Source organism: Cyprinus carpio, chromosome B12 (genome assembly GCF_018340385.1).
Source record: "Cyprinus carpio isolate SPL01 chromosome B12, ASM1834038v1, whole genome shotgun sequence".
Classification (NCBI taxonomy): Eukaryota; Metazoa; Chordata; class Actinopteri; order Cypriniformes; family Cyprinidae; genus Cyprinus; species Cyprinus carpio.
The window spans coordinates 75,191-101,649 of NC_056608.1; the positions used below are offsets into that span (position 1 = coordinate 75,191).

Below are 26,459 nucleotides of genomic sequence, written 5' to 3' on the forward strand. Positions count from 1 at the left end.
AAGCATTTAAATTGCACTATTTAGTTTATCTTATTCTTAAGTTAAATGGATGAAGAATAATCCTTTTCAAAAAAAATTATTATTTTTTTTTTTCAGATTTTAGACTATTTTGCTTTCATATAATGTCTTCTTTCAGACTAGTGGAAATAAAACATCCAAAATGCACATAGAAGAGTTTATTTTATTGCACTTTATCTATTTGCATCTGTATATTTCAATTCTTTAAAGAGTTATTTTTTTTCTCTTACATTCAGCAAACTTTACAGTTTTATTCATATCAATAGACTGAAGGGAGGTTTTTACTGAGGGGCTTGTTCATATATCATTCATACTGATGTATACAGCACTGGTGAAAATGTCTTTGTTTTCTGTCTGTTGACAGTATTTTCTGATGTATGGAGTGATAAAAAGAGAAATCCCAAAAAAAATCCCCTCTGGAGAAAACCAATAATGTGTCAACAAATTTCTAATTTCTGTTCTGGAAATGTATGCAAATAAGTGCATATTTAATTAGATGATGCCTCATTTGCATATTTAAACATACCATTCCAGAAAACTTTTAATAGAATGTAATAGTACTGGGATTAATCAACTGGAGAAGTATGATATCTATTGTTTAATACACTCGATCCTGTAGCAGTAGGCGTCTCTCTTTATTTCAGCTGCTCGTCCATGGCTCCGTCCTTCACGCCGGCGGCCACCACAGCGAAGAAGAAGCTGGGCAGCAGCGAGCGGATGTAGAGGGCGACCCACGGCACGGGATGGGCGAGGAGAACCTCTCGATTCTGCCGGTTCACCGTCCTCACGATCTCGTGGGCCAGACTGCTGGGACTCACGCCGTGAGTGTTCAGCTTACTAGAGATGTCTGGAACAAGACTGGAGTCAAAACCTGAAGAGCAGCCCTCGCTATTTATTGCCTACATAGGCAGCTGCCTTCTAAGGAACTGTGTTAGAGACAGATTTGGAACGATATACATAGACAACCAACTCTGTGCTTCATACAAATAGAACAGAGTCTAACTTTAGCAGCTGTTAATCTAACAATGTGATACTCTAATAAGCTAACTTTTAATTAGATTGAACTGTGTTTTAATCAATCCTATGAGAAATGTATATGTATCAAATATATTTATAATTATAATCAAATCCCCAAAAGCCATTTTGATAGGTTAGTTTAGTTTAATGTTTTCCAGGCTGTTGATTGGTCAAAACGTGCCAAATTGTAAAAAAATAAAAAAAAAAAAAAAAAAAAATTTAAATTATAGATTTTCTGTATTTTTCTGTATGTACATTTTGTATTTATATACTATATACATATATATATATATATATATATATATATATATATATATATATATATATATATATATATATATATATATATATATATGTATATGTATATATATGTCATCTGAACATAATTTTTTGTGCCACTTTAACTGCTCGATTGAGTGACATTTTCTTCATTTTAATATAAATATATATATATATATATATATGTGTGTGTGTGTGTGTGTGTGTGTGTGTGTGTGTGTGTGTGTGTGTGTGTGTAATCTAATATTTACCTATTTCATGTATACTTCAATAAAAATGTATGAATCATACTTCTGTCAAAACCAAGCCTATACCTACCCAATCTGGCAACACTCTATAGTGCACCTATGATGCCTTAAAGTCCTGTCTACACAGGCAGGTTTCTCACTAGGTTTCTGGACCAGAGCAAAGGTGTGACACTGACAGAGACTAGCAAACAGAAGGTGTGTGATGCAATTAGTGAATCACAGATGTCAGGAACTAGATGTATCTAAGGGTGTATGTCAGCATTTTTACAGTACAAAATGAACAAGTAGCTACACTAATACTTTGGATTATTGAGCGTTGCTGTGACTCAGTGGCTGTCGGGTTACTCACAGGCCCAGAGGGGGTTGGTGGGTGGTGTTTTGGAGGGAGCGCCGTTCTCTGCTACTGCGTTAATGAAGGTGTGGCTGATGGTGCTGACGGAGATCACATACTCCTCCACCTCTGCTCTCAGACAGTCAAAGAACGCCTGGACTGCATGCTTGGATGCGGCATCTCAAAACACATCAGATGCAAAGTAGTGCATATTTAATTAATGAAGACCTTATTTGCATATTTTGCTCAATTTGAATGGGTGCCATCAGAATGAGAGAGCTGATAAAAACATCACAATAATCCACAAGTAATCCACACCACTCCAGTCTATCAGTTAACATCTGGAGAAGACAAAAGCTGAAACAAATACATCATTAAGATGTTTTTAACTTCAAACCGTTGCTTCTAGCTAAAATATGATGTAATCATATAATCCATAATCTATAAGAACCCTCCCTCCAGTGAAATAGTCTATCTCCTGTTGTGTCTCACATCAAAATCCACACACATATTTGTTCAAAGCTGTTTTGGCGTGTAAACAGTGCTTGATCTGTGCAGATTTCTCTCCTGATTCAGACCAGATTACATTTTCACTGGATGAAGTGTTATTATAGACTCGTATTTTAGTTAAAAATGTCTGTTTCTCACAAGCACACAGCTTTTTTTGCTTTACAAGACATTAATTGATGGACTAGAGCAGTGTGGATTACTTGGATTATTGTGATGTTTTAATCAGCTGTTTGGACTCTCATTCTGACGGCACCCATTCACTGCAGAGGATCCAATGGTGAACAAGTGATGGAAGTGACTCTTACAGCATGTTCTGAATGGTAGAGCCAGTTTCCCTTGGATGCTGTTGACCAGCACAAACTGACCCGTCCGTCTCGTGATCATCGACGGAAGAATGCCTGCAACAAAAACAAGCAGTGCTTTAACATTCTTTCTGCAAGTAAACCATCGGCATGTTCCTCGCTGTGTTTCTGCAGAAGTCTACCTTTGGCCAGCGTTATGGGCCCGAAGTAGTTGACGTCCATGACGGTTTTGTCCATCTCCAGGGAGAGATTCTGCACTGGTGCTTTGACCTTCATGCTGCTGTTGCATATCAGCACATCCACACAGCCGTAACACTCTCCAATCTCTGTGATCACGTCCGAAATGTTCTCCATATCGCTGAAGTCCAGCAGCACTAGCTTGGGTGTGAAAGTCTGACACAGGAAGTATAGATAGTAGGAAACCAGATGCCACATTAATGCAATGAAAACAAAATAGAATTATTTTGGAGGTCAGTAATGTGTGTGTGTGTGTGTGTGTATATATGCAGTATATATATATATATATATTATAAATTGCATTTTAAAACATTCAGATGGTAAACAGTTATTTTTAACAGTTATTGCTAATAATAATATACAATATCACTGCTGAGCAGAAAAGTTCATTGTATTCAGATATGTTTAATGAGAGAAAAATTATCTTCAATGGAAGAAAAATTTGAATTGTTTTGGTGCACTATTTTTTATATAGAATGTTGTAGTATACGTATATTTTATGCAGTACCATACAATTTTTTTTTAGATGAGTTAAATTTTTAAAGATTAGTTTAATATTAAATAAATAAATTTAAGTCTTTAAAAGTAAAGTTGAGACTAAAATATCAAATATCTTATGCAGTTTTGCCTCTTAAGTAACTATTTTGTTTTAAAGGTATTTTTTTGGGGGGGAAAATTATGTTCTGCTTTATAATGAAGTGTTCTTTGATCATACTAGTACGGAGTGCTTTAAATAATTACCGTCTTTATACACTGCAACCATAATTTAATTTTTTTTTCCTTTTTAAAAGGAATTTAAAAATTCAACATTTCTCATGGCAGTATGATTATGACAAAATAAATGAAGTCAACATGTTGTTTGAAACAGCAGAGGACCAGTATTTTAAGAGACTCGTGGACATTCAGGAGGAAATCCTGCCATTGTTCATGACAGAGGAAGAAACGCTGACAGAGACACACAGACACAGCCTGAACTATGAAAATCCTGAAAGTGAAGAGAGCGAGTGATCACAGTGAGTATGAGACAGGCTTGCTGATGATGTCTGTCTTAATATTGTGGTTCAGTACTCACTTTACTGGGGTCTGATCCACTGCACAGAGAATCATACAGAGATTCAAGCTTATCCCAGCTCGGCCCACACAAAACCAGCCTCGCGCCGCCTTCATGAAACAGTCTGGCACATTCTGACAAACAGGCAGAGACAGGATCAGAGGATGACAATACTGGAGAAATGCCCTCTCAGTGGAGGATTCATGCAATGCAAATCTAGTTTGGCCAAAATGGAACACTAATACAGTGTAATTAAAAAATATATTATATATTTTAAGTTTTCTGAAAAATTTAGTTTTTAAATAAAACAAAAAAAACTACCTCAAACTAATAAAAAAAAAACTAAACTTCATTTAAAGTTACATTTATGAAAGCTTGCTTCTGCCATTGAATACAAAATTTTAAAGGTAATTGTGCCTTTTCATTTCAAAACTTTGACGTTTTTTTCTGATTTTCTTAGAATTGAGATAAGCAAATTCAGAATTGCAAGATATAAAAATAGAAGTGAGAGATATATACTTGCAAGCAATTATTGAAAGCAATACTTAATATCTTATGTTATTTTGATTCTCCAGTAAATGTGTCTTGATTTAGGAATGTTTAGATAAACAAGACAAAAGTACTGAGTACAAAATATCATTTTAGCAGTGTACAATAGCGGAAAGACCGGAGGACCTGCAAATAGTGTGATGAAATGCAAAACATGATAAAAGTGTTATCTGCTCGTTCCTTTCAGACACAAATATCTGTAAAGACAACAAAAGTGTCTGCTGACTCAATCACAACACTGAAACCCCCACAATCCCATCAGTCTGAAAGCACACAGCTCACGTTTTATCAGTCTTTCTGCTCTCTGCTTTCTTGCAGACTCACACTGACTGCTCTTTGTCCTCTGTACAGATGCATGGATGAGATCTTTTCACCAAACCCGTCACACATGAACTGTACAGAACACTTTGAATAATTGAAACAATAATATTTTCATGCAGTTTATTTTGTTTTAAAGGTATTTAAATATGGAGAAAAACTAATCTTTGATATTAGTATCGAGTGCTTTTAATAATTTAATGTCTTTTGAATTACAGCCATAATTATACTTTTTGGTAATAATTACTCATGGCAGCATGATTATGACAATAAACTATTGTTTAAAAAATAAATAAAAAGGGGTGGGCCATCATAAAATATTCTCAAAAACATAAAAAGAATTTATATGGTTCCATGAAGAACCTCCAATATCCATGGAACCATTTCACTGGACAAAAGGTTCTTAAAGATTATTAAAATGTTAGAAAAAATGGTTCTTTTAAGAAGTGACCACTGAAAGGTTCTTCAGGGAACCAAAGATGGTTCTTCTTTGGCATCATGCAAAAACTTCCCTTAGGAACCTTTATTTTTGAGAGTGTCATATTGGAACTAAAAAATGAGTGGAAGCCAAGTTTTATGCTGGCTTTGTTCAATTTTGTGGTGAAGAAATAATCAATAGACCATTAATAAAGCATTATCACTTCCCATTTCGGACACAGCATCTGTGATCACCACCACTTTGTTCCGCACCATGGACTTGGACATGAAGCGCATGACCTCATTGTAAACATAGTAAACTCCAGCGAAGACCACGATCAGCAGCGGCAGCACCATAACCGATGGGACACCCATCTTCTGAAAACCAAGAAAAATAGAGTTCATTTCATAACTAAAATAAAACCTTTGCATGTGAGCTTACAAGGAATGATCCTTCATTACTTTCTAAACTGGAGGCATATAAAAGGTGCGATGAACACTTCCTGTGACAGATGCTACAGTATCATTGTTTTACAAGTCAATATTTTTGGCTTGACTACATTTAAATTAATAGTTCACCCAAAATGAAAATCCTCTCATCATTTATATAGCATTGCATCACTTGTTCACCAATGGATGCTCTGCAGTGAATGGGTGCCGTCAGAATGAGAGTCCAAACAGCTGATAAAAACATCACAATAATCCACACCACTCCAGTCCATCAGTTAACATCTGGAGAAGACAAAAGCTGCATGTTTGTAAGAAACAAATCCATCAAGAAGTTCCTCTCACATCAAAATCCAGCCACATATTTGTTCAGAGTTGTTTTGGCATGTAAACAGTGCTTGATCTGTGCAGATTTCTCTCCTGATTCAGACCAGATCACTTTTTTTTTCATTGGAGAAAGCATTATTATGAATTATGGACTTGTTTTAGTTAAAAGTCTTATTGATGGATTTGTTTCTTACAAACACAACTTTTGTCTTCAAAAGACATTAACTGATAGACTGGAGTGTTGTGGATTATTGTGATGTTTTTATCAGCTGTTTGGACTCTCATTCTGACGGCACCCATTCACTGCAGAGGATCCATTGGTGAGCAAGTGACGCAATGCTACATTTCTTCAAACCTGAAGAAGAAACAAACTCATCTACATCTTGGAAAGCCTGGGGGTGAGCACATTATCAGTTTATTTGTGTGTGAACTATTTGTTTAACAAATGCTGATCAGCTGTATACAGTAATGTGTGTCACTAGCTCCATAAAAGTGTGGCTGAGGACAAGCTCTAAAAATAGCCAAGCTCTCGCCACAAACACTGGACACACAAGAAGCACATATTTGGACATACATGAAGAGAATAGATGTGCCCCTCTCACTGTTACTGAATTCTATGATTTAGCCAACAACCATTTTGTTGCTGTTTATCAAAACATTTCTAAGTCCAACACAAGCAGCAGTGTCAAAGATAGATTAACGCCTGACCAGCACTGAAATATAGCACACACACACTAACCTACATGCAGGCAACCATAATCTGTTTTATTTTCAGTGTACTTACAGTATGCGTAAAGAGTTAAGCCAGCCTTCAGTGGAAATGTGTGTTGTTGTCCGGTCAGGAAAGCAGACTGAAGCCTGCTGTCCTCCCTGTTCATTCAGAGCCAGTGGCAGCAGCGATACTCGTCCGGATCACGGCTCTTTTAATAGCATGTGGCTGAGCAACTGACGGCTCATGCATGTTGTGAATACTATCTCAGGCATGTAGAGAGGCATTCAAGGGTACCTTGAGGTTCTTTCTATATTGCATTGCATAAAACTTTATATTTTAAGATGTCTTTGTTAAAATGTAATTATACAGTCAAGTTTTGAGTAATATTAATTAACTACATACTTTACAGTTAGGGTTAGGAATAGGGTTTGGTTTAGGGTTAGTTGGATGTAATGCATAACGTACTGTTATTAATACAGTAAGGACATGTAATGTGTACACTGTAAAATAAAGTTTTTTATTGATAGGGCATATGTAAAATATTGTTAAATTGCACAATTTTTATTGATAGAATTTGTATTGATTTTTTTCAATGTTATTTTATTGATATTACATATGTAAATATATTGTTAAATTTCTCATTTTTTAAATGCTCATTTTTATACTATTGTTAAAATATATTTTACATTTTATTTTATTGATAGTGCATATGTAAAATATTGTTAAAATATACAGATTTTATATTTTTTATAGATTTTTAAATTTTATTTTATTGATAGTGCATATGTAAAATATTGTTAAAATATACAGATTTTATTTTTTATAGATGTTTTTTAATTTTATTTTATTGATAGTGCATATGTAAAATATTGTTAAAATATACAGATTTTATTTTTTTATAGATTTTTAAATTTTATTTTATTGATAGTACATATGTAAAATATTGTTAAAATGCAAAAAAAATCATTTTTATAGATTTTTACATTTTATTTTATTGATAGTGCATATGTAAAATATTGTTAAAATATACAGATTTTATTTTATTATAGATGTTTTTTAATTTTATTTTCAAAGAACAACACAGGAAGAATGATAGTGCATATGGAAAATATTGTTAAAATATACAGATTTTATTATATATTTTTATACATTTTTAAATTTTATTGTATTGATAGTGCATATGGAAAATATTGTTAAAATATACAGATTTTATATATTTTTATACATTTTTAAATTTTATTTTATTGATAGTGCATATGGAAAATATTGTTAAAATGCACCATTTTTATTGATAGAATTTTTATTGATTTTTTTCAATGTTATTTTATTGATAGTACATATGTAAAATATTTTTAATTAATGTGTGATTGCAAAGATGAACCGTTTGTTTTAGAATGGCTTGTAAAAAGGTTTTATCTCTTAATATGCATAAAGAAAGTAGACCTAACAGGAAAGCATCGGGAAAGGTTTACAAATGTATTTGCATTATTTGACAGCTACATTATTATTTATTAATTTTTTACCCCAGATGCCATTTTTAATTTATAGGCTGCTCCTTTTGTACTGAATTGTGCACATGTTCACTAGTGTCCACAGGGTGGATATCTATCTTCTCCGCTCCGGGACCGTCCTGCTCTCGCGCTCCGAACTCTCGCGAGAGAAAATGAAATTCCAGCAGCAAATCTGCGAGCTCGCGACGCGACCTCCCTCCATTGGGAAAGCTCGAGCGCGACTGAGGGGAGAGAAAACAGACCCTCGTTAGCCTGGGAAAGCTTCGAAACGACGCGTTCATCGCAGCTCACGGAGCCGTAAGGTTCGAGCTAAGACATGCCCGGTACCGGCGGAGGATATCGCGTCAGGTTCGCCGAGCTTTGGGATTTTAAATTTTTAACGCTCCGCTAAACGAGCAGGGGGAGAGGCTTCATTAGCGAGCTAACTGACGCTAGCAGCGAAGTGCGTGAAAACTTCGAGCCTAACAGACAATTTGCCATTGGGATTGAAAACCAGGATACCTCACCAGCGGGTTTTTTCCTTCTTCTATCGCTTCCTAGAAAGTCTAGCTTCATTTGACCGGAGGAACACGTGAAGTAATCGCTTTGTTTACCGCTTGCACAATTCCAGCATTGATTCGCGCAGAAATGAGATTAGAGAGTCGCTTTGTGAGGCCAGGCCATGAACTCAAGCACATCAGCCAAAACACTGAGCAGGCCTGTTAACTAGAGATCTGCTTATATAAACTACTCTCACTCTGACTCATTAGTCCGGCCGCTGCAGAGGAGATTCGAGGAGGAAAGCTGCTGATACCGGTCATGTTTTGCATGACGACCGTGTCAAGAATCGGATGAAAGAGCGTCGGGATAAGTTACGTTAATTGCTGTCTGTTTTCTTCTCGTTGCTGGGATTTGATACGCGCACAAATAGACGAATAAGATGTCTAGCGCCAAGGAAAACACGTGTAGGAAATTTCAAGCGAACATTTTCAACAAAAGCAAATGTCAGAACTGCTTCAAGCCCCGAGAGCTGCATCTGCTGACGGACCAGGATCTCAATCAGGTATGAACGGTTAGATGATGGTTATATCACTTCGAATTCGTTCGTGTGAACGGGTAAAGGCGAAATGGCTCGTTCGGAAAAAATGCAGTTTGTTATGTAGAGACTTATTGATTGTAGACAGTGAAGCTGACAATGGATTTCCATTAGCTGACAGCGCTTTATCGATCAATTTGCGGTGACCACTAATCAGCCTTTTAGGCTTATTTTGTTTAGAAAGGGTTTGTTGTGTAAACTCTAAACTGGTGTAATTATAGCGTTTTGACAAGGCTTTTTACATTGTTTTAGTGGCGCATGCAGGTACTTTTTAATTTTTTTAATTATTCTAAACGGATGATCTAAAGTATATACTGTATATGTGTTTTCAGTTGCGCTAAAGTGGTTGGAACGCTAAAATGACCAATCAGAAGTCAGTAGAGGTCTGCTCCTGATTTCTGATTGGTCAAAACCGCGTTACAACCGTTCTGTAATCTCTGTCGCTGCTCAGCTTCAATCACATATTTTTTTTTTTTTCTGCACAGAATCGTTAATTTATGCTCTAGTTGAAGTATGGCAAATAATTTTTTTAATAAAATGAGGTTTAATTAAATGTTTTTTAATTTTTATATATGTAGTAACTTTTAAAATCAGCCTGTATTTCAGGAATTGAAGTTGAATCGCTGCTGAAATTGTTTAGATTAGCGTAAAGATTCTCAATTTTTTGTTTTCGTATAGATCTAATAAAAAATTCTGAATTGATTTAGAAGTATTTTGTTAGACTTTTACAACCATTGAGCACTAAAGTGTTAAAACAGTGTTGTTACAACAACTACATTTTTTTTCTTCAATCATATTTTGACATTAAAGGTCTCTCACAATTCAGATGACTATATTTACAGTATGGCTACCATTTAACAAACCACATTGGCCATTGTACTGTACATTGGCTGCATGTAAAAACCTCCCATTTGAATATTTCTAAGATGTAAGAAGGCATTATTTTCTGCTAGAGGAGACTTTTAATTGTAAGGTAAAGGTGGCCAGAACCAGGGGTGCATTTTTCAAAAGCATAGTTAGCTAAATGTGGTCGTTAGTTCTATTGAACTCTATTGGAAATGGCCGAACTTGCAACGCTTTTGAGAAATGCGCCCCAGAGCATTTCCAAACCTCGTCAGGATTACAGATTAAGATTGGGAAATAATTGGCCATCTCCGTGCGTTTCTGGATGTGTGTGATTTGAGCTCATGTTGGAGTCCATTTCTTAAAAATCCAATGTATTTCCCCCCCTCTAATTATCTTATTCAGTGAAAGAAACCTTTGGTTGATTGCATAATAATACAAACTGTGACCATATTTCCATATGAGCTCTTGAAAGGGAATGAATGAGAGGAAAAGTTTTAGACCATAAGGGCCTGTTGTGTTTTTTTAATTGATCCCATACTCTTCAGGGCCGTCGAGCGACGTCAGCATCCTCCAGCGTGTGTGTGTTGTGGTTTGAGTGAGATTACCAACGGTTAACCCATTCTGTGCCAGATTCATGAGTCATTGTTATGGATTATATCACTCACTAATCCCGCTAAAATGACCCAATATTCATTACTAAATCAAACCCTTTTGGGCTCTGGTGTTGTGCAACAGTCATCTTCAGACATTGTTCATGATTTCTTTATTTCTGTTTTGACAACAGTATTACCAAATATTCAGATTGGACTCAGACCATACAGTTAGACCAAGTGCATTCTCCAATTTTAATATGAAAGTGAAAAAGTGAAAGTGCCCGGGGAGCACTTGGGGGTTCGGTGCCGTGCTCAAGGGCACCTCAGTCGTGGTATTGCCGGCCCGAGACTCGAACCCACAACCTTAGGGTTAGGAATGAAACTATCTAACCATTAGGCCAATACTTCCCCTGTCCATAAAATAATTTCCCCTGTCCATAATTTCCATAAAATGGAAATTAAAGCAATGGTTCAGCCATTGTGTTTAGGACTGCATCTCGTTCCTGAAAGCTTTCATTCCCTCTGTTGAAAGTCAATCAAAGCTTTGACACTCAAAGTTCATAAAAAGAACGAAATACAATCCAAGTCCAGAATTAATTTAGGCTTTTATTCATCGATCCACACATGTTCATAGAGCTCATCGGATATGGTCAAACTTGTGTGCTTGATGTGAGTTACGTAATGTTATAAGTGATCAAAGTGAGATCATCCATGTGTCAGACGTGCCGCTTGTTCACAGATCAAATCTAATATTCCTGCATCATCTTTTCTGTTTCCGTGGCACAGCAGAATATTCCAGTCACAACCTTTAGCCTCCATAAAAAAAATAATGAAAAAAGCATTTTGAAATGTTTGTCTTATTCTGTTGATTAGTAAATAACTGTCAAATGTAGTTTACGATTTCAGAGATGGTGCCTCTTAGGGCTTGTTTCTGAATCTGGCACAATCGCTCCCTTAGTTTGGTTTGTTTTGGCATATATGAACACAGCAGTTATGCTTGGATCTGCATCAAAACCGGAACAAAAAATCAGTCAGACATATCCTGAAATGAGATGGTCTTGGTCTGATTGAAAACCAACTCGAGCAGCTTGGTTTTGGTTGAAAAAGCAACCCGACTCAAACAAACCAGGCTTGATTGTCAATCCATCTTGGTGGATGATGATATGAGGAACATAAAGGTGCACTCTGACCAATGAGAGGACGGTTTTACTCCCATGTGACTTGCATAAACACTTTTTGATACACTGTGAATTGTTGCTGTGTTAAAGCAAACAGATCAAGAAAAAAATGCAACATTGTAACCGTTTAAGTAGGGCTGGGCGATATGGCCTAAATGGCCCCGATTTTTTTTCACCAAAAATCCGATTTACGATTTAAACCCACCCTACATGCCCACCCCCCTAAAATATTCAAATGACAAAGAAATTGTTCAAAACACGTTTTAATATAATTCATTATTTATTATTTACCAGTCAAATTTATAACTGAGAAGATGATTTTTAAAAAAAAATTATTTAATACTAGCCCATCATGCATCTAATCATCCACTCGGCGTTAAGAACTGTTAAAATTAAAATTGGCAACTACGCAGTGAGTCATTTTTTTCTTATATAAATTATTTGTAAATAGAGCAGACACTGTCTAACTGTGTCTACACTGGACGCGAGAGTGGTCGTGCTGCGCCCGTTGTGTTAAAAGTCTGTCTAAACTTGACAATCATCTGAACGTAGTGTCAGAACATTTTGTCATAAATAGAACGAGCATCAGTTTACTGATGGGGATCGTGTCGCATCACGCCGCGTCCAGTTTAGACAACATCACTGGGTTCTATTGTCTTTTGTCGGATCGCACCACTCATGCCCGGTGTAGACATTGCATGCGTTTTTAAATGGGTTATGTTACAGCCCTGCTTGTTTTTTATTTTTTTATTAAATATCTGTATTGACTGCATCATATCATCGTATTATTTACTGCCATGCGAGCCACAAAAGTAAAGCTTGGCGAGACGTGCAATGAGCATTGCTGCAGGTTGCTTTTTGGCGGATATGCTGTGCTTGTGCTGCCGCGGTATTGTTCATTTTGTAGGGCAAAACATCTCTCTCACTCGGTAGCGGAGTATGTGAGTGGAGTGGAGCGGCAACTATTTCCCTCCGCGTTCCGAGCATTTAACAATCACTCTACGCTCACTGATACCAGAAACACCACTCCGCCTTCGCTCCGTGGCTAAAGTCGATGCATTTCTTACAGATTTCAAAATCAGATAAAGATGAAGTATTGTAAGATTACATTTGTTTGAATGCATTATTGCATTAAATCATGCTTTAACCCAGAAATATTCAGTAAAAAAGAAAAGACAAACTCCTTGAGAACTAGCCTATAACTTCCCGCTCGGTTATTCCTGTCATTATAATCTTCTGATTTGAGAAATTCATCTGTATCAAGCTATAGCTAAATATGTTTAACATGTGAATTATTGCTTAAATATGCAGTTATATTACGGGCCGTTGGCATGAATTGTACTCGTGATGGAGCAGTGGAGGAATGCTCTTGGAGCGAGTGAAAACCACGACGCTCTGACTTTTAAAAAAACCCGCGCCTCGCTCCAGTCAAAATCACACCGCTCTACTCCGCGCTCCGGAGAAACATATTTTGCTCGCCAGCATGTCTTTATGGCAAATGCACGGAGGAGGGTTGAGCCCAATCGGAACAACGGGAGCCCTGAGTGGAGCGTCGGTGGATGTTAAAAAGAAAACCGATTTTCATTCAAACAAACCGATGTAAACTACACATTCGAGTTAATCGATAAAATCGATTTATCGCCCAGCCCTACGTTTAAGTTCAGACTTCGTAACAAAACAAATGTTGTAAAAGTCTGAAAATAACCTTAATTTTCATAGCTAGACCATTGCAGATCTATGAAATGTATACGTTAAAATCATCTGAGTTGCCTTCTATGTAATTTACAGAGGAAGTTGAACGTTACAGTACATGTTGGAGGTTTAAGTCAAACGGTTCCTTTCAGGAAATGTTGGCAGCACATAGTCATTTACTCACCCGGGGGTAAAAGGCTTTCAAAATACTGTAATCTTCACAGACTCATTCCTTTAAGAATGCTCCTGAATTCTCTCAAGGCCTTCCAGAGCGAGCTCAGTGGAATTGACTCTATGGAAAAAGGCTTTATAAGCATTTCCTCTGAAAACTCTAGTTCTGTGCAAGCTTCCCAATATCATATTTTCATATGTGTTCTTATTTGCGTGTTTTTGTTCCTGTTCGTATATTACATGTATATATAATATTTCACAATATTATTTTTTTACTTTATTTTTAATAAAGTAAATGCAGCCTTGATGAGCATAATGGACTTCTTTAAAGAAACATCAGAAAACTTTTGAATGGCAGTGTGTATATGTATGTAAAACATTTTAGCATAGTATATTAAACCTAACATTTTCAGTAAACCTAACAGTTCCAGAAGCTTTAAATATATTTTTTTGTGAAGGTGGATTGTATTAGTATTGCTCTGTCGTGTAACACTTAGTCAAAGATTTAATTTTGTGCTTAAATTTCTCACAATTTCGATACACTGCATTGCACCTGAAGTTGAGGGGCTAAATGAGAAAGCAATCATGCATGGAGTCTATTAAAAGAGATTAGCTCATATGGGATTTGGCTTTTATTAGCTTTACAGGACTAGATGTAAAAAATAAAATAAAATAAAAATTCTTCTGATTTTGAAAGCGACACTGTTGACATCTTCAGAAGCTTGATGCAGAAATAAAATTGCTAGAATATATTACAGTTTCCTACTGATCTCATTGCGAGAGCAACAGGAATCATACATGTATTGCATTTTGCTTTATACTTGTCTTCTAGAGTTGTCTTTTACGTCAAGGTCTAGCCCGCATGTTAAAAATGGAAACTTGCATCAAGTGGCTTGAAGCGTCCCAGTGTGATTCCCATGCAGAAGGAGGTCTGCTGTGAGCAGGCGGAACGGGGGCTTGTGAAAGGAAGTGCGTGTTGGGAAAGTGGAGCAGAGTTTCCCAGAGGTCGCTCCCACTTCTGAAGCTGCGGTTGGGCCCGGGGTGGGCGTTGGGTTTGTTTAGGTGGGGGTGGAAGGTCAGGGTGAGTGCGTCCAGGGGATGCAGGGATAAAGTGGACCATTGGGAGCCGGCCGCCCTCAGGATTCAGCCCGGGAGGAAATTGGGAGTTGAACGTGATGCGGCCGGTGGGGCCGTAGGGTTAGACGTGAAGCTGGAGAGAGGAAGGAAAGTGCAGGGGTGTGCCACTGCACACATGCTGGAGTCACAGCTGTGTTTTGTTTTGCTTCCAATCCCCCACCTCTTCCAGAGAGGAAAACGGATAAATTTGGTCCCCAGGTATCCTCTGTTTTTTTAAAGATGTATTTATGGGTACTTATGGGGGAGGACTGGGAGAGAAAAAAAAATCGATGCACTACGATTCTCTCTTCAGTGATTCTTGTAAACAGTTTTGTTTTAACAACAGGACAAAACATAGGAAATGTCAAAATATGTCTGTGCATTTGTGTGAATGCAGCATATCAGACCTGCTGCTGTCTGTGATGCTATCAGTAATAATCAAACAGCAATAATGCTCAGCAAAAGAGGCTGTAAACTGTCTGCTCTTTAGGGCCTTTCGCACCGCAGGAACCTGAACTAATTGTGGAACTACCCACTTTTGGGCGTTTTCGCACCGCCGGCACTGGGTGCGATTTTAGTACCGGACTGCCTTTTTCGAGAACCAAATTAGCTCCTACTCCAGAGCAGGGTCAATGATGTAAGTAGACATTGATTGTCCAAACACGTACGAAAATGCCCTCACACGCCATGATTTAAAACGCTGTGTAAACATACTGTAAACATTGTGTCAACTTATTTCGCAAGGATGGAGAACATAGATGGACGGACGCTGAAGTGCAGGCACTTGTAGCAAATGTAGCACTGCCAGTTGTCATTGAAGATTCTTAGTCCTCCTTTCCGTTCTTTCAATCGCTTTACGTATACGTCGACATTCCATGTCCATTATTGTGAAACCCGCGAGACACAACAAAAACACAGCTCCGATCACAGCATCCTCCATCCTCCTGTTGTTAACGTTGCTTTTCTTTGTTTTCATTAATGAACGCAGTGCACAAATGACGTGCTGTCGACCGGCTTACTGTCGGTGCAAATGCAACCCTTTAAAAGTTACTCGAAAATATCTCGTGCAAAACCATTCCAGTATTTGTACATTTAGTTCCAGAACTAAAGTGGTGCGAAAGGCTCTTTTGTCTGGAAGTTTTCCAGAGAAATTTCAGGCAATCTCAGATACTGAAAACACTTTTTGTTTGTTGCTTGTATTGCATTTCTTTGTTCTCCTTCATTTGATATATTGTAAATTTTTAAACTTTATTTAATAATTCTTCACATACAGTTGTTTTAATTTTATTATTAAATTTGTGATTGTGATTTTGAGTACTTATAATCATACAAGTAATTTAATAAAAATGCACAACTAAATTTGACATTCAATTACTAGGGCTGTGCAATGAATCGCATTCTATTGTCATGCGTATCTCGTCAGTAAAGCGGTTCCGTGATTAGTAGTAAATCACCATCACCTGGTTTCAGACTGAGCGGCTTTCACTACACAGAGCCGTAGTTCACTGACAAGCTAGATGATATCGCGTTTGTAATCGAATGCGATTCATCTGCGATTATGAGAGCGATTTTGCTTAATTGTCAGTTTCACTCTGTGTAGTGAAAGCCACTCCATCTGAAAGCAGGTGATGGTGGTTTACTACTAATCATGGGACCGGCTTAACTGACGAGATGCACATGACAATCAAATGCGATTGATTGGACAGCCCTATATTCAGTAGTGGTAAACTAATTCATGAATTGATTAATTAGAAAAAAATATTGTTTAGAACTGGAACGGATCATGAGGTGCCTAACGATTCCCAAGTAAAGTTATGTCACTTGAGCAATGCAGATTGTGTCAACGCAGCTTCAGAGTAATAAAAAGAAAAATGGCAAAATCAGTAGCAGAACCTCAACTAAGACAGTTCAGGTTCTGCTGTAAAGACAGTAGTGTCATTACAGTGCTTCCCACAGGTTTGAAATATATTTGCGGTGGTAGCCGGGTGGAAAATCCTCCTATTACCCATGACACAAAAATGGTCTACATGTGACAAATAACAAATAATGTGTAATTTTTAACAGTATTTTAATTTAGGCTACTATTGGCTACTATTATAGGCTACTATTGCATTTAATTACATACTGATATTATGCATTATTATATGCATTGTAAATTATGCAAAATTACAGCATTTAAATGGCAGAGTTCTCCTTACTTTGTCATATAGTGTCTCTCTCAGTGAATGAGATACAGATTTTACTGATACTAGTGAAATCTATATATTGAATATGTCAAATAATGTTCTTAGTCTTTTCTTCCTGTGGGGAAGCATCTCTGCCAAAAACTACAATAGTTTACTATGAATGAAATGGAAATTAAATGGAATTCAATTAATTGCCTAACCAAATACCAATAATGCCAAGAAAACAAACAAACAAAAACAAAAAAACCATAACGTGTGACTTTTAATCATAAACAAGCCCCGAAATACACCAGGACTCTTATTTCAGGAGTGTCAAAGTCGTCATCATATTGGTTGAATTCTACAGGATTTCTGCGAGACCTGTGTGTCGCGTTCTTTAAAGTTCTGCCTGGAAACAAAGATACAGTGGCGCCAAACCCCCTCACTAAAGAAGAAAGCCTAGTGTTTACAACTGTGACAATGAGTGCTTATCAGGATCAACTAAATGCTGGATTTTCAAAAGTATGTGAAATATTGAAAGTTTGCGGCATAGAATCTTTAAAATATGTCGAAGAGTTTTACACACTGGTCTGTTACTGAGGTGACATTTCCACGCCTCGAAACGTGACGATGGACAAAACGAACTGTGATTGGTTGTTTGACATGTCGGTCAAACGCCCTCATGGGCGGGGCTTGGCCAAAGAAAGCTGCCATAGATTCCTTCAATCTGAAGGTCTGGCTATGCGAGACTAATTGCGGGCTGATCCTACAGATGAGAGAGAAAATATGCATTCTTACAACCGTCTAAAACACATTAAATGAAGGTCATAAATTAGACATTGTCATAATTCATCAACTCGAGTTCATAAGCAATCGCTTTGCATAAATGTGCACTATTTATTGATTGAGAATCACTTTGAAGCAGTCTGAAGCGCATGAAATCATTAATGAAATCATTTTGAAGTTTAATAATCGAAAGCCTGTATCGTGATTTGTTTTTCCATCTCCAAAATATAAGACGACTTTAAATGATCATTAAGACGTTTGTTTTACCATTTCATGTATTGAAGACTTTTCATGGCAGTAGGTTTAAGAAAACTCATCCAGAGGGATTTTGCTTTATTCGCACACGTGCTCCTTAAATACATTTTACAGTTTGCGCACATCTATTTTTATTTGCGTTAATATACCTGGGCGGCCCACCCAAGTAAAGTCTATGTGTGGGCAGCACTGCATTATTTAGCTTAAGCTCAACTGATGGATAATATTACAACATCAGTCTTGCTTGTTCCTTTTTTTGTATGCATGCATGGGTAAAAAATATTCAAGTCATAATTTCGAGGTCATTGCATTCAGTGAGAAGGTGAGACGCTGCTTAATAACACTGCATTTTTAAACCTTTGAGGCAAACATCTGCTTTAAAGTGAAGTTATATTAACTTGCCTAGTCCTGCTTAGCTGCGTCTAAGCTTGCACCTGTAGCTAACACTTTAAAAGTAGTTATGTCAGTCACTCAAAATTAACAAAATCTAAAGTTTTTTACAGAAAATGAGAGCATTATCAAAATCAAACCACAAATTGTTTCTTTGACTCGAACATGTACAGTTGTTGACTTGATTTAAGAATATATGTTGATTGTGTTGCAGGCCAAGCCGATCTACGGAGGATGGCTGTGTTTGGCTCCAGAGGGGACGGACTTTGACAATCCCATGCAGAGATCCCGGGTAAGAGGACGTGACGTTATTTGTATGAAAGTTTGGCGTCTGTTTGCATTATTGTCTTGACACTGTACACAAATAAAGCTCACCTGATGTGTATTCAGGTGTGTTGGATACTGTATTTGCTTCTGTTGATGAATCACTCAAAACTTTGTATTAGAGCTGTCAAGTCAGAGCTTTAATTTGATGTGATGAATTGGTAACACTTAAGTATAACTATACACTTATAAAGTACTTATAAAGCAAACTATTAGTTTATAGTTTATTTGTAGTTTATATATTGTAGTCTCTACGTTTGTTAAAGAGTTACTTCTCTTAGAAGAGCTTAGAAGTGCCAGGACAATTTTTAATATAACTCCGATTGGATTCGTCTGAAAGAAGAAAGGCATATACACCTAGGATGCCTCGAGTGTGACTAAATTAATTTTTATTTTTTATTTTTTTTTAACACTTTAACAAATGGAGAGACTGCAATATATAAACTACGAATAAACTATAAACTAATAGTTTGTTCATTATTTGTATAGTTGTACTTGATGAATTTGAATTGGTAGCACTTAAGTTAAATGGCTTAACATGGAAAATAGAAATAAAATGGAAAAATCTGGAGCTGGACTTGGTTGGAGATGATTGAAAAAGATGAAATAATCAGAGAAGTCCAGCATTTCACCAGAAATTCAAGTTGCAACATATCGATAAAAAATCAGAAACTGAAATGCACGGGAGGATTGTTTACAGTAAGATCAATAACATGCATTTAGAATTTTAAGGAAAATTTCATTTAATGCAGACTTAAAGGGATACTCCACCCCACAGAGAAAATTTAGTCATTATTCACTTACCCCCATGTCGTTCCAAACCCGTAAAAGCTCAGTTCGTCTTCAGAACACAATTTAAGAAATACACAATTAAAACCTTGAGGCTTATTACTCCCACACCTTTAAGTAAATAAATAACAGTGTCAAGGTCCAGGAAAGATATGAAAGACATCGTCAGAATAGTCCATCTGCCATCAGTGGTTCAACGTAACGTTATGAAGCAACAAGAATACTTTTTGGACGCGAAGACAACAAAAATAACAACTTTATTCAACAATTTGTCTCCTCTGTGTCTCTCCACATCACTGTAGAGAGACACAGAGGAGACAAATTGTTGAATAAAGTTGTTATTTTTGTTGTCTTCGTGTACAAAAAGTTTCATAACATCGCGGTTGATCCACTGATGGCAGATGGAGTATTCTGACGAGGCTTTTCATACTTTTCTGGACCTTGACAGTGTATTTTATTTGGCAGTCTATGGGACAGTCACAAGCCTCCCGGTTTTCATCCAAGATATCTTAAATTGTGTTCTGAAGACGAACAAAGCTTTTACGGGTTTGGAACGACATGGGGGTAAGTGATTAATGACAGAATTTTCATTGTGGGGTGGAGTATCCCTTTAAATGTGTATTAACCAATAGACAGTGTATTTATTTGAGTAAATATGAATAACATTACTAATCTTTCCTTTCAACACAGAAATGGCAGCGGCGATTCTTTGTTCTTTATGAACACGGCTGCTTGCGCTTCGCTCTGGATGAATCGGTAAGCTGTCTGTTATTTACATCTCACACAATTGCACATGAGTGATCTGTGAATCTAATCGCATAGTTGAGAGATTACATTTGTTCTCTTTAAAGCTGCCCTGACCAAAGCCGAACCTTAGTGAAATCCTCTCCACTAAAAAGACAACATAACCATTCCTGAACTAAAATAATCCAAGAAAAGTTTATTGCTCCATCAGCTGCTCACAGATGAGAAATGCTGAGGGAGTCCATCGGATGTGAACTAGCAGAACACGGTCCTGTGGTTAATGAGAGGTCCAGCTCAGCCTGTTTGTTTCACAGGAATGTGACATGGGTGACCAAATTATCTGTTTTATCTGCCCGGAGATTACAGCGTTTGTGTGTAAACAGTGAGGCCCACACACAGGCTCAGTGCTAGTGCTGAGTCCCGCCAGACCCTCGACTCCCGACGCTTAGGTTGCTTACTGTAGCAATGCCCATTAACGCCATGCAATTCATCATCCTGCATTGCAACACGAGGCAGAAGGTTGGAGTCGCATCATTGTGCGAGATGGCTGAGAGAGGACATTGTTGTTATTTCCAGTGAGTGGTGAGGACAGTCCAAACTAGTTCAGGGTACTACAGAGTTTCCTGCTATTGTTTTGCTTTGAAAATGCTGTCAGCCCTGTTGTCTTTATAGTCTTTTCATCTGTGTGGGGAGTTTCAGGAAATACTGTTAAATTAGGTCAAGAAAAAAAGACTCTTCAGAGTATGGATATAAGCAGGAACGCTTTGGCTTAGGTTTTTTTTTTTTTGTGCAAAAATGTGCTTAGGGTTAAGTAGTAGGACTCTAACTTTGTTATAGTATTGAAATGTTGTGTCTCTAGTAAAGATGGTTGCATTACAGCTGTGAATTGAACTGATATTTGAGCACAAGACACACTAGCTCACTTCTAAGAGGCTAAATGGATTTACGTGAATGTCTTAATTGATTTTTCTCTTCTCTCCTGGGAATCTTCTCATAGCACAGAGTCTGTTTTACCTCTATATAGTCAGAGATACTGTTTCCTTAGTGAACGTTCCTTTCAACACTGGTTCATTGGTGAAACGTGCCCCTAATTTTTTTCAATAAAGAACTTTTTTTACATACATTTCACTTCAGTTTCCAGCCGAATTAACACTAGTAGCAGAAAAAAAACACCAACAACTTTTATTCCTTTTCACACAGATTATGATTACAGTAGCAGAACTCTTGCACAGTACTATGTTATGAGCTCAAAACACTTTAACCATAGTGCATTTGCAAACTAATACATTTTGATATTTGCATCACATAGCAAACTCCATATTTTTGTCTTTTTCTGGGGTAGTAAACTTGCTCGGTAGCGCACCCGGTACAGCTCTGCACTTGTGACGAGTCCGTCAAAAACACAAGTCGCGATAAAAGAACTTAAAGACTTGTAGAAGCAAGATAAAGTGGCATGATTGCTTGATCAAATGTGTTTTAACTCATTTCCTTTTGTTAACACTATCAGTAACGACTTGGGGTCGGGTTTAGTTATGCTATTTTCAAAATGCGATAGAGCATTCACCTTTTAGCGTATTTCATTTTTGAGAACTGAACACACTTTCAGTGTTGAGAAACATTCAAGAAGCAACGTAATATTATTTTACAGACATGTCATGATAGGCATGTTTTTCCATTGAACCTATGTTCTTTTTATGGCTAGTTTTTATTTATATAAGGGTTTGTTACATATACTGTGAACTTCAGTTGAGCTTAAGAAATGCTCAAGTGTGCTCATTTCACTCCAGGCTCTGTTTTAATCATATCCCAGTATGGTTGAAGTTGTTTTAAAACACATGAACTCTGTAAACCCATAACTTGTCAGCTGCATTAAGAGAGTCAGCCGGTAAGTAGCCATTCATACATCATCACAAACGAAAACTACAAACATGATGTGCGTTCAGCTGAGTACTCCAATAAAAGTATAAAAATCTTAAGACTGAGATGTTCTGAACGTGGAGTCTGCGCTCAGGATTGTGTTTCCCCCAGTATGCCCTTATTAGGAGAAACTGCAGAGGACTGTGGGTGACGGTGCTAAACTCTGAGAACGTTATCCCCCTAAAACCACATCGAAATGTTAAATATGCTTTGAGATTCTCGTTCCGCTGAGGGCTTTGCCACAACACCTAGAGAAAACCAGCTTTACAGAATAAAAGCAGACTTTCAGAAACAGATTTATTTTACATGGTACATCAAGCGACCCCACATTTAGCTTGGTTTTTCAGTCCTCTGATCATCTGAGATCTACTGGAGTTCACCGTTTGCTTTAGACAGAAGGGGCTGCCGTTTGCCAGGTGTTTAATATGAAATGCGTCTGTTTTACAGCCCTCAGGTGTTCCAGAGCCGGAAGATTCACATAGGTGTGTTTTAACAGAGGACATGGCACGTCTGGGCACATATGTGCTGTAAAATAAGAAGAGCTACCTGAAAATGGAGCAGCTTTGCTATTGTGCCACTTATATTTGCGATAAAACAGTTGTTGTGACCCAAAACATTGCTATCACTCCTAAAAACTTGTCCTTCTGGCTGTTTTTGTGTTTTAATCTGCCCTCATCAACAAATGGGACACTGTTGAGCTTTGCATCATGGCATGTTAGTATTTTCTTGTAAATCATTTTCCAGTAGTCTTTGTTTTATACAACTTTGAAACATCATTTTTGACAGTGTAGTTCATATGGCTCATGGGCTGTATTTTAAGCCTCCGAGAACCAAACTGAAATTTAAAAACAATGGTTTAGCCAACAATGAAAGTTTTGTCGATCCAAATCTGTATGCATCCATGATGTTTTTCTGCTTTACGCAGCCCTTTCCATACATCGACAGGCTCCAGAAACTACTGTTTTTAAAGATGGACAGTGGTTATAGAGGACCTCATTCACTGATCCTTGTTTTAACTGGAACATAGAGCCATTAAAAAGTCTTTTATTAAACAAGGAATCTGTTTTCATTCTGTTTCTGACTGCAGTTTAAATTTTTTACAATGCAGGATAAACTGGCAAGTGAGCATAACATTTTTAGTTTTATTACAGTTCTAAAAAAAGCTGAGCATAGCAAGACAATGAAAGGATATGAGATTTGATGTGTTTTGGAATAAAAACCACGATAATGTGAAATGAATGAATGGTGAGCTTGGCAAACGTAAAGTCTTTGTTTCCGATAAGCCATTGATTCACCGCCTATATGCGTGTTTACTAAGTGGTTATGATGGCTTCATTAACCGTAGCACACATTAGCGTTTGGCCCGGGCCGTTGCTGTAATTCACAGGGTCTGTGACTGTATTTTTAATGCGTGGGCCCCTTGTCCCTGCAGGGCAGATGTTTGAGGACCTCAGCGGGATGACATTCCCCTTGATGACAGTCCTGCTTCCAGCTATTGGCTCTTCCTGTTTTTCTTTTCTTTTTTTTTCATGCATTGCCTCATATTTTCCTCTCTTATCTGAAGATGACTTAAAGACTCACACCCCTAAACCAAGCGAGTCCAAAGATCTAAATGAACTGCTTGCGAACCTTAGCACACATAGCTCAAATTATTTGTGTGCTTGTGGCTACTGGCACTTTTACAGGGATTTATGCTACAGTTTTGGGTTTGTTCTTGAACGGCCTTCTGGATAAAATAATATGAAATTAGTAATCCGATACATCTAGGTTTCTATCATGATTTGTGGTGGAACAAAGGGATAAAAATGTCTCGTTGTGTGTTTTCGGGGCTGTGCACGAAGTGACGTGAGACTCTTTGTTGATGTGTCTTCTGTTCTTATGCTGCTGGTGTCTCGTTACCCAGATTTCTTTCCCTCCGCAGCACTCACTCTGTAGTGAAACAGAAACACTGCTGCAGTTTATAACTGTGACACACTGTAATTTCCATATTTGGCATTCCCTGGAGTTTACTGGCAGCTTTTAATAAAGCAAAATCAATCAAAAAAGGACATAAAAAAAATCTGAAAAAGACGGCACCTGTTTTACATCTCGAGTCTGCAGAACGTCTGATAACAGCCCGGGCAGAAGTTGCGAGACGGTGGAGTGTGAATCTCTGGATCTTAACACTGACAGAATCTCAGTCCAGTGCTTTAAAGAAACAGTTCACCCAAAAAATTAAGCCATTATATGCTCTGTTCTCATATCTCGTTCCAAACCTGTTTGACTTACTGTCTTTGTCAAGCTCCAAAATAGCAAGAAAGGACCACATATACAGAAAGCATGCACAGAATTTCAAGTCTTCTGATTTTCTGATTAAAAAAAAAATTGTATGACCTCATGTGAATTGAGATTAAATGAGGTCATAGTTAACATTCTAAAAAAAAAACAAGTGACACCAGAGGATATTTTAAAATAAATGTAGTCAGAAAGCTGGTTTTAAAATTGTGAAAACTTCAAAGAAACTTATGCACACATGACATATACACTTTTCTTTTTACAATTTATACTCTTTATATGCTTTTCTTTGTCCAAAAGTTTGCAGTCAAAATTGCTAAATATTACAATTTAAAGTAACCGATTTCTATGTGAATATATGTTAAAATGTAATTTATTTCTTAGATCAAAGTTGAATTTTACACAATCCATCAAAAATCATGAAAATATGCCGATTTGCTGCTCAAAAAAAATCTCAAAACATTATCAATGATTAAAACATTTGTGCAAACTCATACATTTTATAAACTAATACACTTTTATAAATAAAAATTCACAGATGAATAGAAAAGTTCGAAAGAACAGCATTTATTTGACAGAAATCATTTGTAACATTATAAAAACCTTTACTGTTGCACTAAACCAATTAAATCAATCAACAACAAACAAAAATATTCAAAAAAAGTACTAACCCCAAACTTTTGAATGGGTTTGTACACGTTGATCTGTGTGAAGTACCCATGTATCATGAGTCCTGAGCCACTGAGGTCATTGAACAGCAGTCTGACAGTGTTTGTATTGTTGATGTGGGACTGTAATGGATCTGCTGTCATTAGATCAGCTGCTGGGGGTCCAGTACAGATTTAATGTATGACGTGATCGGCATCTCAAAGCACACTAGGATGACAGGCATAAATAAAGGCATGTTTCCAGTGAAGTGCTTGGCACGGGCTGATGGTGGCAGGCCTCGAGCATCAGGGAACAATGGCATCAGCACTATAGTAATGATAAAGGCTGGTCCCAGCACGGATTTAATGATATGAGAAAAATATCAATGACGTACATGTTTACTCAGAAACTGTTGCTCTAGAACAAGCGGCTTCAGCCGGAAGTGAGGTTAAATGACAAAGATCACAATATATATTTTACTCATGTAGATGTATGAAATATCCCCATCTGAGCCATTGCTGTCTCTGTCGGACCAAAATTAATCTGGACTTTTGTCATCGTTAACTTGTCATCTGTTGTCGCACACAGCCAAGCACACTACCGCAAGGGACGGTCAACATGAACCTGTGCAGCGATGTGGTCGACGCCGAGGCCAGGACCGGTCAGAAGAACGCTCTGTGCATCATCACCCCGGAGCAGGAGTACTATATACGAGGAGACAACAAGGAGATCATCAATGGGTATGTGGCGTGTTCAGGGCGTCAGTCTCACTACCGATGGGACACGAGATCAGCTTGACCTCTTCTGTCTTTCACCAGGTGGAGTGAACAGCTAGTGGTTTATCCAAGAACCAACAAGCAAAATCAAAAGAAGAAACGCAAAGTGGAACCAGCAACCTCACAGGTACTTTATGACTACAACCTGTGCTCTGAAATCAGTTTTATTTGTACCAAATTCAAACTGAATTTTTGTTTTCCCAAATTCTGTGATTTTCTGGAAGTTTCTGGATTGTGGTTTTATTGCATTTTAATAATCAAAAAGGATGTCTAATCAATAGAATTCACAATTTTTTTTTATCTGTGCCTGTGTTTTATTATTTAATACAATATTATTATCAAAAAAACTAATCAAATGAATGCATAAACAATTTAATCTTTTAAGATGTTAACAAATGAAGTTAAATCAATTTCTTTCTGTTTAGCAAAGAAAGTGATGCACAACA

The 26,459-nt window shown here is 37.2% G+C and overlaps 2 protein-coding genes across 2 annotated transcripts in view; one reads left to right on the top strand and one right to left on the bottom strand.

The window, feature by feature from the left end:
- Positions 1 to 310: 310 nt before the first annotated feature.
- On the bottom strand, positions 311 to 7,002 carry dhrs7cb (dehydrogenase/reductase (SDR family) member 7Cb). Its single transcript, XM_042734875.1, has 7 exons — positions 6,836 to 7,002; positions 5,504 to 5,655; positions 4,015 to 4,132; positions 2,888 to 3,098; positions 2,709 to 2,801; positions 1,912 to 2,073; positions 311 to 865 (listed from the first exon to the last, which is right to left on the bottom strand). The coding sequence occupies exons 2-7, from the start codon at positions 5,650 to 5,652 to the stop codon at positions 654 to 656; spliced, it is 945 nt and encodes a 314-aa protein (XP_042590809.1). The 5' UTR covers positions 5,653 to 5,655; positions 6,836 to 7,002; the 3' UTR covers positions 311 to 653.
- Positions 7,003 to 8,413: 1,411 nt separating this feature from the next.
- The window catches only part of LOC109073551 (myosin phosphatase Rho-interacting protein-like), a 47,500-nt gene continuing 29,454 nt past the window's right edge, over positions 8,414 to 26,459 (top strand). The window contains exons 1-5 of the mRNA XM_042736024.1: positions 8,414 to 9,316; positions 18,756 to 18,833; positions 20,345 to 20,410; positions 25,826 to 25,977; positions 26,056 to 26,140. Coding sequence (XP_042591958.1) covers positions 9,194 to 9,316; positions 18,756 to 18,833; positions 20,345 to 20,410; positions 25,826 to 25,977; positions 26,056 to 26,140 — 504 coding nt within the window. The 5' untranslated portion in view covers positions 8,414 to 9,193. The remainder of the gene's footprint in view (positions 9,317 to 18,755; positions 18,834 to 20,344; positions 20,411 to 25,825; positions 25,978 to 26,055; positions 26,141 to 26,459) is intronic.